The 16,865-nt window shown below is 39.3% G+C and overlaps 1 protein-coding gene across 15 annotated transcripts in view; it reads right to left on the bottom strand.

Moving 5' to 3' along the window:
- LOC5576365 (bone morphogenetic protein 1) overlaps positions 1 to 16,865 on the bottom strand; it is a 540,800-nt gene that overhangs the window by 398,691 nt on the left and 125,244 nt on the right. For all 15 annotated transcript variants that reach the window (XR_002498631.1, XR_002498632.1, XM_021837569.1 and 12 more), the window contains exon 4: positions 9,050 to 10,252. Coding sequence is in view for 13 of the 15 variants with exons in the window: in XM_021837569.1 (XP_021693261.1) it covers positions 9,050 to 10,244 (1,195 nt within the window). In the remaining 2 variants the exon portion in view is untranslated. The remainder of the gene's footprint in view (positions 1 to 9,049; positions 10,253 to 16,865) is intronic.

The following is a 16,865-nucleotide window of genomic DNA, read 5'->3' on the forward strand; positions in this document are numbered from 1 at the left end:
TAGAATTCTAAGAAATCAAAATTGGATAAATTCTTGGAACATTCATGAACACTCCCAGAAAATCATTGATTCCCTGAAACAGTTTGAAGGGCAATTTTGAATATTAAAATTAAATACTTGAAGGAATTTATTATAGAACGAATTAGTATGTGAACGCTACGGTGCTCAAAGACAACATTTTTGTAACATGTGCTTTACATTGCCTTCTCTCCATATGTATTAAGTATCGCCTACAGGTACACAACCTGCGTTTCGTTGTGTGGTAACGGAGTATTTCGTAGATTGCATACTAAAAATTGTCATGTTAGTTACTTTGGGTTTATTCACATATTTCATAACGCCTTTTGTATGACTATTCCACAAATTGTGTATGAGCTGTAACATCAAGAGGACACTCACCAACCCCTCCAGCGTTATGAAATTTGTGAATGAGCCTTTTGCCACTCTTTTTCCGATTGCTCATGAAAAACTATTTTGGATGAAATAGCTATTTAAAAGGAAGTCAGACATAAAAAGTCATGACAGTTTTCATTGCCTGCCATGCCCATCTTCTCCATTACAAGGAAAGGGAAATTTGACATACTGTAATCCGGTGTAACATTGATCAGTTTATTGAATAATTCTTAAAAATCTCATTCGAAAATGCAAATGTTGCTAATTTTACAGTTTTAAAACAAGTACTAGCACCCATTGCTTGTGACTGTATACTGTATTTTGTTCTAAAAAGTTTTATGCATGTTCTGAAAAAATGTTCAAAGCGATTTTTTGATTTAGCTGATATGGGGTAACATTGATCACCTATGTAAACGATGTTCGGTAATATTGGAAATGTCGTTACATACTAAAATCATGACCCCTGAAACCGAAATGATGACCAGACTCTTACAAGTCTTTTACTTTTTTATATATTTTAAAATTAATAACAACATGAACCATGGAATATGCCTGAATGTAGACAATTTCCTATGGAAATTCGGGATTCTTTATAGTAATTCGTTCATCATGCTAAATTGAACATACTTATGAAATAAAGCGAATAATATTTTTATTAATCACAACAATTGCGTTCATTATATAATTTGGAGCACTCATGTGAGGTATGAATCTTCGGACGGTAAAATTTCAATCTTGTGGCTCCCTTGCGACGCATATCCACCTGTTCATTTCATCATTTGCAAAAATCTTCTATAAACTCCAATCTGCGATGGTCATCTGCTGCATATAATGTTGAGACAATGTTGGTAATTCTTGGAAAAAGCAAAATTCAAAATCGATCCCTGGATAAATTTCTGTAGAAATTCACGTAATAACTACCGGAAGGAATGCTTATTGGAAAATATCGTGAAATTTACGAAAAAGTTCCTGGCGAAGCACATGAAAGATTTCTTGGAGGAATTTCTGGCAGACTTAGGAATTCATGGCGTCTTGCATAATCATTTTTAAGTCCTGGTGGAACTTATCGTAACATTCTCGGAGACTGACTTAAGAATTCAGGGAGAAATGCTTAAGGAACTCTTGAAGAAAGTCCCGATGAAAATTTTGGAGGGACTCCTGGGAACGGAATCATCACAAATTCTTGAGAGATCTTCTGTAAACATTAATGGAGGAACTCCTGAAGAAATTTTTAGAGAAATTTCCGGGGGAATTCCTGGAGCATTCCCGGTAGGAATACCTAGCGGGATTCCTGAAGGAACTCCTGTGGAATTCCAGGTGGAACTGCTAGCGGGAATCTGGGAGCAACTCGTGTGGAAATTCCTGGACGAACTTCGCATAAACTACAAAGGAATTCCTAGAGGAATTCCGAAGGAATTTGTAGCGGAGCTTAGAAGGAATTTACAGAGAAAATTCGGTAGTCAGTAGCCTGCGGTTGGAATGGATAGCCTGATTGTTAGTGATTTTTTTTTCATTTTCAACAGGAATTACCAGTGATGTTTCAAAGGTCTTCACGGAAAATCTCTGAAGGAACTATGACAGAAATCCGAATTGATTTCCAATTGAGCTCCAGAGAAATTTCCGGAGGAAACCTGAAAGGATTCCTAGAGGAACTCCGAAGAAAATTCAAAAGGAACTATGAAGAAATACTTCGAGAACCTTCAAAAGAATTCCTGGAGGAACTCCAAAGGATTTGCTATAGGAATTGTGGAATAATTTAAGAGGAACTTCGGAGATATTCCTGAAGGAGCTATGGAGTAAATCACGCAGGAACATTGGAGAAATGACTGAAGCAGCTGCAAAGAAATTTCTGGATGAACTTCGAGGAATTTCTAGACGAACTTCGAGGAATTTTTGGAGAGACTTCGTGAAAATTTCTGGAGCATCCATGGAAGAAATCCGATGGAATTCCCTGTGGAGCTCCGAAGAAATTCCTGTAACTACGGTAGAATTCTGGGAGAAACTCTGAAGGAATTCCCGGTGGAGCTCTGAAAGAATCCCCATAAAAAAAAATCTGAAAGATTTTCTGACGAAACTCCGAAGAAATTACTGGAGAAACCGAAGGAATCTGGAGCTTATTCTGGAGGAGCTCTGAAAACAATTATGGAGGAATGCCCGGATCAACTGTGAAGCAATTTCCGGAGGATCTTTCGAGGAAATCCTTGGGAAATTTCTTTGGAAAAAAAAATCCTCGGAGGAATTTCTAGAGGAAATCCCCGAAGGAATTTCTTGTGGAAGCCTTAAGAGGAGCTCCTGCAAGAAATCCCTGAAGGAATTCCTGGAAGAAACCTCAAGATTTATCCCTGGATAAAATCTCCGGAGGAATTCCTGGAGGTAAACCCCAGAGGAATTTTTGGAGCATATTCCTGGAGGACTTTCTGCATGAAATCCCTGGAAAAATTTTGGAGCAAATCCTGTAGGAAATCATCGTAGAAATTCCTGGTGCAAAACTACAGGTAAATTCCTGGAGGAATGCCCGAATAAAATCTTTAAAAAAATCCTCTATTGAATTCCTGTAGGAAATCCACGGAGGAATTTCTGATCGAAATCTCAAAAAGATATTCTGAATGAGGAATTCCTGGAGGAATTTCAAGACGAAATCCTGCGAGATATTTTTTAACGAAATACCCAAAGGACTTCTGGAGGAAATTTCTGGCAGAAAACCCGATGGAATCCTGAAGGGAATCCGAGGAGAAGTTTATGGTGGAAGTCCTTGGAGGAATTCCAGGTGGAAATCCTGATAGACGCATCAGGGGAACTTCTGTAGAATTCCAGAAATATATCCTGGAGGTTTCTGAGGACTTCATTGAGGATCCTTGTGATGTATTCCTGTGGAAATTTATGGTGGAATCCTTGGACAGATACCTGCAGGAATTCCCAAAGGATTCTACGGAGAAATAACCTGATGTTTCCTGCAGAGCCGTAGCGTTGCCTCATGGCGCACTTGGCAAACCTCCATTTGTGCGCCCCCTAGTCAAAGTGAAAACTCGTCTTTGTTTGCCTTAAAACAAGTTTACGTTAAACGTAAAAATTTAAAGCGACTTCAAAATCATTTCTTAAAGCCTGAGCAAGTACCATGATAAAACTCAAGACTATTAAAATTTGATGCTCGAGAAAAGCTAAAATTTCTTGTTCAAAAGAATTGCCTGATCATCAAAGAGATGTTTAGACGAAAATCCAGAATTTAGATGCGTGATTATATGACAAAATTGTTGTCAGTTGGTATTGACTAGTGCGCTGGATATGATACACCGCGCGACTATTGTAAAGTTTCCAAAAACGCGCATTTGCCCAAAATTCCACGCGGCGAATGGTCCAGGAAAGGAACAACCGCGTTTGGTGAAATACCACAATGGACCTTCACAATTTATTTGGACTATTTCATGAAAACAACATCAATCAAGTGGCTATATTTATTAGTCGTAGCAATATGAGCTCCTTTGCTCCATTTTTCATTACTTTCTCGAGCTTTTCGGGGAATTTTACGCGGCAACCTGGAATCGAACCAGGAACCTTACGATCGGTAGGCCCGTGCGTATACCACGCGCCTATCGATGCCTTGATGTGGATTGATGCTAGAACGGTACATAAAGCGCTCGCATTGCAATAATCGTTCCACCTTTCATAAGGCAAAATGTATGAATTTCGGCTCTACCCCATTTGGCATAATGCCATTTGGCATAATGCCCATTGGCATAATGCTATTTGGCGTAATGCCGTTTGGTATAATGGCCATTTGGCATAACGGCTATTTGGCTATTTTTTCTCAACTTTGGACTCGATAAATCCAATATATGTCATCTACACGCTGTGAACTAGACTATCGAAATGCATACGTTTTGCCTTATGAAAGGTGGAACGGTTATTGCAATACGAACGCTTCATGTATCGTGTCAGCATCGACTCACATCAAGGCGTCGATAAGGCGCGTAGTGTTCGTACAGGCCTAATGATCGCAAGGTCCTTGGTTCGATTCCAGGTTGCCGCGATAACATTATTTTGTTTTCAAAGTTTGGTTTCATTAGGCAAAGCTATGAACTTCAACCCGATTTATTGTGCCAAATGTTTATAAGTGGTTCCTATGTATTTCGATAGTCCATTTGCCTGAGTGTACGGCTCTAGTTAATAGAATTGAATCACTTGTAGAAGACGTCGCAATTATGGACTTAAGACGAAAAAATACTTCTACTTATTTTTCTGGTCACCTAGCAGCGATCGGCATCAGTTGTTTGCATAACGTCGGCTGGGTCTAGGATCAAAGCCTAAAAATCTCGACGCCCAGAGAGACAATCACACTCACCTGGGACCATACATACCATACATAACACATCAGCACATGGGCTGGGACCAACGAATTTATCTCTCTTCCGAAAGAAAAAGTGATCAGAATTTGTATGTCTTAGAAAAACCCGACGGCGTCGACGAGGATTCATACCAGACCGACAGGGGTGAGAGGCTATCACGCTTATCACTATACCACCGAAACCGTTAAGAGCGTCCAGCAATTCGAAATAGCGAAACATAAAAGTTAAGATTAGCTAAACTACATACTAAAAAGAACAGCTCATGCCCTTCTTTCAAGGTGAAATTTGTTAATTTAAATTTATTCGGCTGATACAAATATTAATTTTCTTTTATGTCACCGAAATCCGAAAATTTTGAAGGGGAGAAAAAAAGGGTCATCATTTTTTTGACAACAGTCAGTTTTTTTTTAATTTTTCAAGTTAAAACAGGTTAAATAATGATCCAGATGACGATTGAAAATATGTTAGCAACTATCTTAAAAATAAAATTTAAAAAAAAAACTTTTTTTTTCGTTTACATTTATTTTGTTCCTTATTTATTTTTATCCCCCCTCCCCTTGTACCTTCCAAGTGGTCTCGGACATAAAAAAAATTGATATTTGTATCAGCCTTACTTGAATTTAACGCGTAATTTTAATTTCTGTAAATTGGAAAAATACAGCTGCACAATTCTGTGGGTTGAAGTGACTTATGAGATACATAACGTATACGTTAAATTAAAAAAAAATCCATATTTCGAAAACTAAAATTAACATTTTGAAATGTGAGAGAAAAATAAAATTTATTTTAAATTATGCCTAAATGGCTATAATGCCAAATGGCCATTATGCTAAATGGCATTATGTCAAACGGCATTATGCCAATTGGCTTTATGCCAAATGGGGTAGAGCCGACGCGTTGGAAAGCGTGTAAGCATCACTATTTTGGCGCGTTGTTTCGTTATAAAGTTATTCATGGTAAAAATTGTACTGATTGTCATAAAATTATAACAAATCAGATTTATGTGTAAAACCGTTCTAACGGCTATAAAACCTTACAAAAGAAGAGTGCTTAAAGACTAATCGCTTAAATTTTGATTTTAAAAATTATACAAGGTATATTTCAGAAAATGTTCAACATATTCATTTCAATAATTTTACTTCGAGCTTCTAACGAGACTTTTCAACTTATGAATTCTGCAATCTTTTGAGCAGGAATGCCAGGTTGTTGTTTTTTTTTAATCCGATTGATTTTAAAAATTTAATCTGGAAAACTCTCATACGTCGTATACGGAGAACCTTACAATTTCACTGCAAATTTTTATCTTGGTCTTCCTGATTTTTGTAAAATGTAGACTCTAAAATCTGGAGTATTACAGAAAATCTGAAAACTTGGCAACATTGCTTTAAAAATTCTATCATACACTGTTAAAAATTAATCTTCAATTTCTCCAATTCTACAGTCTTATGTTTACACTTTTTTCCGTAAGATATGCTTTTTCTTTTTTTCAAATGCTTATTTTGGCGCGCTTGACGGGTGCCAATCTGGCCAACCGCACGCTACGGCACTGCTTGGAGGTGTCTCTGTATGCATTCTTGAAGCTGAAGCAATTCCTACTGAAGGAGTTTTTGAAGCATGCCTGTGAAAATCCCTGAAAGAATAGCTGTAAAATACAGTGCACTGTGTTGGATTTTGTCGATTTCATGCTCTTTTTGAATAGCGCCCAAACCGTTGAATTTAGCGAAATAGTTTGTAACTTTTCCCTGTTACGCCCGCTCAATGCACGAAACTCTAACCCAATTCTCAGGGTCGGCTCATTCACGCCGAGGTAAACTCAAAGGAAGAGGAAATTGAAAAACAAGAGCTATGAACGTTTCGACGGCGATTTATTCGTTTTTACCCTAACGTCCCTGACTGCCCTATCTAAAGTCCTGCCAAGTACACTCTACTTACGGATTTGTGTGGGTGTCAGTGTTGGGCCCGTCGGTGAAAACTGGAAGCTGCTGGAGTCCTTGATAGCTGGTTGCTACCTCGCGATCCACTCGTGGTCGGTTGACCCAATGGGGGGGTTCTCGGTTATCGCCTTGGACGATCCTTCGGGGTTCCGCAATGGTCGGTTTCCCAGGGGAGGGGGGTTATTGATGTTGGGGTGCACCTACATGTGCTTCGTATCGCTATGAGTCGGTTTGAGGTTACTGGCTCATTAGACAGTCACTTCGCGATGTCCACACTAATCGCCGGCGGTTCGCCCTCGTGGATGATAGAAGGACTCCGTTTGACAATGGAATAACGTGGCCTTATTGATGGCCGTATATATTGGTATATGGCACTACACTTTGTAGTAAAACTCGGAAATGCTTTTGAGTTAGATGTTCTCTCCAGCGAAGTACTCGTACAAGTGGCCGAGCTGATGCTGCTTGACCACCCAGGAACCGGCGAATAGGCATTTTTCGGTCCCTTAGCTTGCCCGATAGGCGAACGCCAAAACTGCTACCAAAAACTGCCAGTATTGTGAAGGTGTTATTGCTGGTGTGTCTTTTGGGGGTAGGCTGAATATAATTCCTATGAACCGTTTGCCGCCTTGAGTTTCCTAGCTGAGAATCGCTTGGCCTTATTAAAATTGCATGATATATTTAAGTTATTTATTTAGTATTTTTATGATTTTATATTTATATCGATTTTAACTTGTATATGCGATAAACCCTACTAGCTGTCTAAATCTTTTATTTTCCATGTTCCTCTTATTTATTTAATCTTAACCTGAGAATAAGGGTGAGCTTTGAAAATCGAGTGAGCAAACAGAGTGGTTGGTCACAAGTTTGTTCGGAGAAGTTTCTTGGTATATTAAAGCGTATCTTTTGATGCAAAAAGTTTTGTGATCAATCCACCTAGCAGTGAGATAGAAAAAACATTTTTTAATAACATTTAGATAGACATATGGTGTCTTCGACAAAGTTGTAGAATTGGTCATTTGAAACAACTTTGTCGAAGACACGATTTTTCTATCTCTTATAGTTTTTGAGATATAAGCCGGCCCCTAAAAATCATATAATTTGTCATAACTTTTTTCCAAGATTTTTAAATTTTTTTGTGTTTTCTACGAAGTTGTTTGTCATGGAAAACCCCGTGTTTTTGCTCAACATATCATCACGCTATCTTTTGAAGTAACAAAGTTATTCATGAATTACTCTTTTTTCAAGGGGTAGTTTAGACCCCTATAACTAGCTTCGGCGCAAAATGGCGCAGACAACTCTTACAATTTACACCGTCTTCAGCCATAGGCTGCTCAGACTGAATATAATTATGTAACATTAGACAACGGGCACACGGAACGACCAGTGGACCAGTGATGAATTTATCGTTTGACGAAAAGTTTTCTCCGACTGGGGCGGGAATCGAACCCACACACCGTAGCACAATACGTCTAAACGACTGACGCCGCTAACCGCACGGCTACGATGCCCATCATCCATAATAATGTGGAATTTGCGGCTACGCAGTCTTGAAATGATTAAAACGATAAAATTATTTCAATCCAACGTTTCAACACGGAGATTGTGTCTTCCTCAGGGGGTTGATAATATTTCAACGAATTCGATCTTTTTACGAGAAGGACCATTTTGATCAATGTTACCCCGTTCTACGGTGCTTTTAAAACCGGTTACTGGTATAGAAGTTGCTTTGGTTTTCACTAGTTCCTACATTCTACTCTCTGAAACAAAATTGTCGGAAGTGAGATTTAAAGCCCAAACGCAATGATAGCGGAACGGCAACGGAATGCGGAACCGGTTCGCCAGCATGAACTATGACATACTAATTGACTCAGTGTTGGTTCACTTTCATTCGTTGACAGCTCAGTCGAGATGGTGTGATTCATGCTGGCGAACCGGTTCCGCATTCCGTTGCCGTTCCGCTATCATTGCGTTTGGGCCTTTAGGTCATTTAGCTTTACGAGTTTATTGAAGTCAAGAGTAATGTTTACATCAGTTCAGATGATAACGTTAAAGAAAACTGAGGGTTAGAGTGGAAACAGGCGAAAAGTAATTGATAGCAGACCAAGCAGCAGTTAAGGGACGTTAAAAAGCCAACTGTCTATTCACTTGGAGAAACGGGATACACGGGGCTAACAAATGGACCCTTATAAGCCAGTTTGTAATTGCGGTATAGTTTGCTCTGTTAACATATTCCATCCATTGAATATTTCAGTTTATTTGTTCAAAAAAGAGCTCACTTCTTCAAGAAGTCAATAGCTTCCCGATTATATCTATATCAAATCGTTCAACTGGCCATTTTTGCAAATTAAATCAGTTTTTAAATAATTCAGCATCACTTACCTCCATGGAGAAACGTGAACATGTTAACAATGAGCAGTGCTGGCAGGAACAGTCGGACCACTTTCTGAACCCCGCCGGTTGCGATCGCCGTGCAGCCTGCACCTGGTGACCGCATTCGATGCCATCCCCGTCGGCCACTTCTTCGTCGAAGCAGCCGTTCGTCTCCGGTGGAATCCTCTCTGGCATCGTCGTCGTTTTCGCCGTCTTCGCTGCAACTCCTTTCATAACTGCTACTACTGGGACTGCAGCTACCAGCCTCACCAGGTTGCTGCTGGGGCTGTAGCTCCCGGTTTCGTCTTTGTCGTCGCCAAGCTGCTGACGTGGCACTGAGTGAGAAATGATTGCTACTACTGTCGTTGCTGATGCCGATGCCGCTGAATACGGAAGTGGATGTCGACACGAGGATGACCAGCAGCAGTTGGAGTAGTCGTACGGCTGTGGCCAGTTCGGTCGCAAACGGCAGCGTCTTCGTCTTACTGTACTGATTACTATGGCAGCGTTCGGTTGTATCTTGTTCGTCTGGTTCCGGTCGGACAGCAGGGCCACTACGGCGGTGGCAAGCACTAGTCTTCTTAACAATAGAGTTCGTGTTATCAAAAGTGTTACCGTTAAACGTATGAATCTGTTTAGTGTTACTTGATTGGAAGCATTCATGGTTGTTGTTGTTATCTGGGCTGCTGCAGAACTTTGGCGAAGCGCTTTTATGCTTCCCTGGTCGCCGGCAGTGGCGAGTGGCCACCCTACCGCGGGTGACCTTGACCAGCAGTGACCAGGGCTGTTTAGTGTAGAAAAGATTGCCTTTACGAGTAGCAGCCACCACAGACAGAGCGGTAGCTCTGCCGCTACCGGGCACGTTTCGTCGACGTAGGATGCGTCGGTGACGACGCAGGTGTACTGTGCTTGTCGAGCGTTCGAGCTCCGGTCGTCCACTGGGCCACCGTAAAGGTCTGCACCGACCGCACCTGAGCCGCCATTGGATTCGCTTTTTGTCGTGCAACCATGTGAAAATGTGTCTGCGATACCTTGCCTCGTCGGTTTCGAACGGGTTGGCGAGGGCGGTCGCCGGCACTGCACCGAACGTTCTACTATCGTCTGCTGAGTCGTTGCATTCGCTGGGGCCACGTGCGAGAAGGTCTGTGTCTGGGCTAGAATGGCGCTGGCATGTCCTCTCGATGAATGATACTTCTGAGGCCATGCTGTGCCCTAAAAATAGAAAAAGGAAAATACGGACGATTAGATAACATGAAATTAGGCTTCATAACGAAAAACTAGAAAAAATAGATGTTTCATTCCCCCAAAAGTGAAACTTGGTGTTAAAATCGTCTGATGATTTCTAGTAAGTTTATAACATACTTTAGTTTATGAATTCAATCATACTATGAAGATTAAGCTCGAAGTTCAGTATTTTTGAAAACAAAGTCGGTGTTCGTTTCCAATTAAGCTATCAATATATTTTTTATCCATTTTAGCTGAAGTTCCACAAGGAACTTTCACCACGCTTACCACCTATGAAAAGCTTCCATTTGATATCCGATACCCAACTGATTCAAAGCTTTTGATAGAGCTTCCATGTTTGGGGATAAAGTTTAACGCTCTTTCTCATCTGAAAACAAGGACTCTCTTCTCTCAGAAGAGAACCTAACTGGTTTCCAAGCGCTTTCGCTCTGTTGTCGATCTCACGGTGGACTCTGCGTCTGGGGGTGGTGATGGGCGAAGCAGTCACACGTAAAATTAAGAAAACGACAGTAACGGCGACGTTGCTGTCGTATTCGCGCACACATACACTCAATGTCACGCTGTGATAAGGATTGATAAAAGTCGAAACCAACGGAGCTCTTACATAATACGCGTAAGATGTGAGAAATGAGGATTCCTCAAACTTTTGTGACTGATGCTTCGCTGTAGTGCTGACGAATGTCATGTCTGTGTGTATTTGATAATTCTCTATAGAATAATGCAGGAGAAATTATATTTTCATAATTTTTAAATATAGCACAGTCAGGTCTCATTTAAGACCCTCCATCCGGCTTTCGTCCTACACTGATTTTTCAGTTATTGTCAATCGAATCAGTTAAATTCATGTAGATTTGTATTCCTTCTTTTGTTTAGGGATTTTGTGCCGTATGCAGGTTCATGCCAGATGGGCTCGTCTGGAAAACAGCTACAAAGTAGTTTGGTTTAAGTCTAGCATCTGTACAGAGTTACTTGCCAGAGTATATCACTGGGACAGTTAAAAGATTAAAAACAAAATCGCACGACAACACATGAGGATAACTAAGGGACTATCCCACATTGTTTAAAACTAAAAACAAACAGAATCCGAGGAACTCAAACATAACAAACTAACATAAAGTGGGATAACTAAAGCGTTAGATCCGGTTGCCTAAAGCTTAAATCTTAAAATATAATCCAGCGCCTTTGACAAAGGATATCAATGATGCTCATTGATTCATGTAGATAAGAAGTATGGGGCCTTCCCAGTAAACATACAGTCGTATATGAAAGGGTATAAGAGTACAAATGTGGAGGCGATATACGTACATTTTGCATCGCCTCCACATTTGTACTCTTATGCGCTATCCTATACGAGTTTGTGTTTACTGGGTTCCTAAGCCGAGTGGTTAGAGTTCGCGGTTAAAGCTAAGCTGAAGGTGCCTGGGTTCGATTCCAAGTCGGTCCAGGATCTTTTCGTAATGGAAAATTCCTTGACTTCCCTGTGGAAGTGCTCATTAAACACTAAGCTGAGAAGCAAGCTCTGTCCCAGTGAGGACGTAATGCCAAGAAGAAGAAAAAAAGCATGTAGGGGAAGAGCACCCATTCTCGACCCATCACTAGTTCCGGGCCCATTCTTACCATTTTGGCCTATTCTGTGGAAAAATCTGGAAATTGATATATATCAGTGCTTTTCCTCTATTATGTCCAAAATACAAACAAAATAGCACCAGAACTCAGGCAATATAGAGTCAATCACTAATTTGCCTCTCATGTTAGAAAACCTGGCCAAATTATGGACTCATCAGCCCATTTTTTTTCTTTTCTTTATTTGTATCATTCCAAACATTACATTCATTGTTTCTCATATCTAGGTGTTCTGTGTTATTAGACAACACTATCATCCTAATTTGGTAAAACAAATTTAAGATTTTATTAACATTTTGTTAACAACATATTACATTTCATTTGCCGTAGCAGTTCATTTTTTTACAGGTGAGTTGATTTCACCTGCTTATAAGAGAAAAAAACGTTTTGAATATACTTAACCTAACTTAACTTAAACATATAACGCAGATGGCAATTGTAACGGCACTAGAAGATTGTAACGATTTTTGCCTAAAATTATTATTTTTTTATTTGACATTTGTTCCAATGTTTCAACTTTGGATATTCTATGTACCTCATTGGTACTATACCAGGGAGGAAGCCTAAGAATCATTTTCAAAATTTTATTTTGAATTCTCTGCAGAGCTTTCTTCCTGGTATTACAACAGCTAGTCCATATTGGTACAGCATACAACATGGCTGGCCTGAAAATTTGTTTGAATATCAAAAGCTTATTCTTAAGACAAAGTTTTGATTTTCTATTAATAAGGGGATATAGACATTTTACATATTTGTTACATTTGGCTTGAATGCCCTCAATGTGATTTTTGAAAGTTAAATTCTTATCTAGCATGAGCCTTAGATACTTAACTTCATCTGACCAATTTATTGGAACCCCTCTCAACGTGACAACATGTCTACTTGAAGGTTTCAAATAATGAGCTTTTGGTTTATGTGGGAATACTATTAGTTGAGTTTTAGAAGCATTAGGAGAAATCTTTCATTTTTGCAAGTATGAAGAAAAAATACCCAAACTTTTTTGCAATCGACTACAGATGACACGCAGGCTTCGTCCTTTGGCGGAGAGGCCTGTGTCATCCGCAAACAAAGATTTTTGACATCCCTGAGGTAACTCAGGTAAGTCAGATGTTAAAATATTGTATAATATTGGTCCCAAAATGCTGCCTTGGGGAACACCAGCTCTTACAGGAAGTCTTTCAGATCTGGAGTTCTGATAATTAACCTGAAGTGTACGATTTGACAGATAACTTTGAATTATTCTAACAATGTATGTTGGAAAATTAAAGTTTTTTAATTTTACAATCAAACCTTCATGCCAAACACTGTCGAATGCTTTTTCTATGTCTAGAAGAGCAAGACCAGTAGAGTAGCCTTCAGTTTTGTTAGAACAGATCATATTTGTTACACGTAAAAGTTGATGAGTGGTCGAATGTCCATGGCGGAATCCGAACTGTTCATTGGCAAAAATTGAATTTTCGTTGATGTGCGCCATCATTCTGTTCAAAATAACCTTTTCAAAAAGTTTACTGATGGAGGAAAGCAAACTGATTGGACGATAGCTAGAAGCTTCTGCAGGATTTTTGTCTGGTTTTGAAATTGGAACAACCTTAGCATTTTTCCATTTGGCAGGAAAATATGCTAATTGAAAACATTTGTTCAATATATCAACTAAAAATGATAAGCTACTTTCTGGAAGTTTCTTGATGAGGATGTAGAAAATTCCATCATCGCCAGAAGCTTTCATATTTTTGAATTTTTTAATAATAGTACTCACTTCTTCCAAATCAGTCTCCCAGGCATTTTCGAAAACGCTCTCTTGATTGAGAATATTTTCGAAGTCCTGAGTTACTTGATTTTCAATTGGACTAGATAGTCCTAAATTAAAATTGTGCGCACTTTCAAACTGCTTAGCAATTGTTTGAGCTTTTTCACAATTAGTTAGTAATAATTTGTTTTCCTCTTTCAATGCCGGTATTGGCTTCTGAGGTTTTTTCAAAATTTTAGATAATTTCCAAAAGGGCTTAGAGCCAGGGTCCAATTGAGAAATCTTATTTTCAAAATTTTTGTTTCTTAATTGTGCAGAACGATTCGTGATTTCTTTCTGCAAATCCTGCCATATAATTTTCATAGTAGGATCACGAGTGCGTTGAAATTGCCTTCTTCTCACGTTTTTAAGACGGATCAAGAGTTTAAGATCATCGTCTATAATCACGGATTCAAATTTTACTTCACATTTTGGAATTGCAATGCTCCTGGCTTCAACAATGGAATTTGTTAAACTTTCAAGAGCATTGTCAATATCAAGTTTAGTTTCTAAAGAAATGTTGACATCAAGATTAGAGTCAATATACGTTTTATATATATTCCAGTCGGCTCGAAAATAATTGAAAGTAGAGCTGATTGGATTGAGAATCGCTTCATGGGACATTTAAAATGTTACAGGGACATGATCAGAATCAAAATCAGCATGAGTAACTAATTGGCTACAAAAATGACAAGAGTCGGTTAAGACCAAGACTGGTTCTAGAAGAGGAAAACCATGTAGGGCTATCAGGGTATTGAATTGAGAAATATCCTGAAGAGCACTCATCAAATAAAATTGTGCCGTTGGAATTACTTTGAGCATTATTCCATGACCAATGACAACAATTTTTGACTTATTGCAAGTCAATTTTCGCAAGTCAGTTTGGAGCAAATTAACTTGCTGTCCAGAGCATTGAAAAGGCAAATAGGCAGCTATGAAAGAATATTTATCAAGCTGTGTTTCAACAGAAACACCTAAAGTTTCAAAAACATTAGTTTCAAATGACCAAAACAGTTGATGTTTTATATGCCTATGAATGATGATTGCAACACCCCCACATGCCCTATCAAGTCGATCATTACGATAAACAAAAAAGTTAGGATTTATTTTGAGTTTAGATCCTGGTTTTTAATACGTTTCGGTAATAACTGCTATACGCATGTTATTAACTATAAGAAAATTAAACAGCTCGTCCTCTTTACCATTCAAAGAACAAGCATTCCAATTTAAAATATTTAAATTATTATTTAAATCCATTAGAAAAACGTAATCCGATAACAATTTGAAAATTTTCAACCAACTTGGACTGCTTCAGTCATAGTGGAGGCTCTGAACATTGCATCAATCATTAGATTTAGTAAGAAAATTAAAATCAGAGGCAGACATATCATTTGAAGTGGGTACATTATCCCATTAGAATTTTCGGTAGACGAAGAAGCGGAGTAGGAGTCACCTAAGACGGTAGGGTTTTTTCCATTTGATTTGAAACAAGTAGAATGGATACTCATAGCACGAATAGGGGAGGAGTTCAAATTACCTGCTACGATATCGGCAAAGGATTTACCGTGGGTAGATACATTCAAAATCAAAAGATTCGAACGGCTACCCGTCGGATTAAAATTAGTTTGTGAATGAGCATGATTATGATCTTCCTGGTGGGTATGATTCCTAATCAAGCGATCGTTAACTGAAAAATGAACATTGTTCGATACTATACCAGGCAAATTCCGAAAACGACCGTTATCGTAACGGATATTATCTTTCATCTGCCTGGCACGAGTCTCAACGACTCTCTGGCGTGAAGGGCACTTCCAAAAATTGGACTTATGATTAGCCCCGCAATTAGAGCATATGAACTTGGCGGTATCTTCCTTCACTGGACAGACGTCCTTATCATGCATTTAGCATCCATGCGACAATTTTTTGTACCATGACCCCACTTTTGGCACCGACGGCACTGAGTGGGGTTCTGGTAATTTCCTCCAGGTTGCTGGAAATTTTCCCATGTCACACGGACATCGAACAAAAGTTTTGCTTTTTCTAAAGCTTTAATATTATTAAGTTCTTTTTTGATAAAGTGAACTAAATAATATTCTTGAGAAAGCCTTTTCCGAACAATGCCACATTGGGTTCTCTTTTTCATAATGATTACTTGGACCGGGGAAAATCCAAGTAAATCATTTATTCCAATTTTGATCTCTTCAGGTGACTTATAGTCACTTGAGAAAATTTGTGCTTCTTCTCTTCAAGATGTTTGACAAGAAGTTCGCGACCTTTAAGAGTTTCCGGCAATACGCGACAGTCTCCTTTCTTTGCGAAACTTTGATTCCCCTAATGGAGTTCAAGATCTCCTGCAAACGCAAGCTCCTGGCAAGCGTGGCGCTATCCATACTAAGGTATGGAGGACCAAACTAGTCAAAAACGTTTAGAACGGGCAGAAATCTAAAGCGGTTGGAAAGCACGTACTTGATCATGTGCTTAAGAGTAGCAAGCGCATACCGAACGGTTTCTAAAGAGGCCGTGTGCATCATAGCCGGGATGACGTCCATTGGGCCCATTATCAAGTGAGATGTTCAATGCTTCAACCAAGGAGGAGTCCGCGACACGTCTAAAGAGGCAATGTTCAGAAGTTGGCAGCAGGAATGGGATAACTCCACTAAAGGTAGGTGGTACCATCGGCTGATACCAAATGTGTCAGATGGATATAAAAGAAATCATGGGGAAGTGAACTTCCACCAGACTTCCACCTTCCACCTGACGCAGTTTATGTCCCCAGTGAACCACGTATCGTTTAAGAATGTGTACCAAAAATCTCATATTCATACGTCAAAAATCAGAATCGCACAATATGCCAAATCATAACGAATAAATGTTAACACAAATTGTATATAATTCTCCACTACGATTCATTGTCGACAAGCTTTGTTCACAACAAACCATGCCGTAAATAGTATAATCTAGAATCGCGCCAAGTTGTATAAACTGACAGATCATATATCAATGCAGACCAGCATCAAATGAAATCGCAATAACTTAGCGAAATTTACCACCCGAGGTTGGTATCTTCTGGTTCTGGCGGTGGGCATCAAAGAACAACAAAGCGTGTGAGTTGTAGAGCAAACTTCCTTTCATAGTGGCAAATAATCACTCCTTATTCATGAAGCGGTCTGT

This window comes from Aedes aegypti, chromosome 1, assembly GCF_002204515.2.
Source record: "Aedes aegypti strain LVP_AGWG chromosome 1, AaegL5.0 Primary Assembly, whole genome shotgun sequence".
Classification (NCBI taxonomy): domain Eukaryota; kingdom Metazoa; phylum Arthropoda; class Insecta; order Diptera; family Culicidae; genus Aedes; species Aedes aegypti.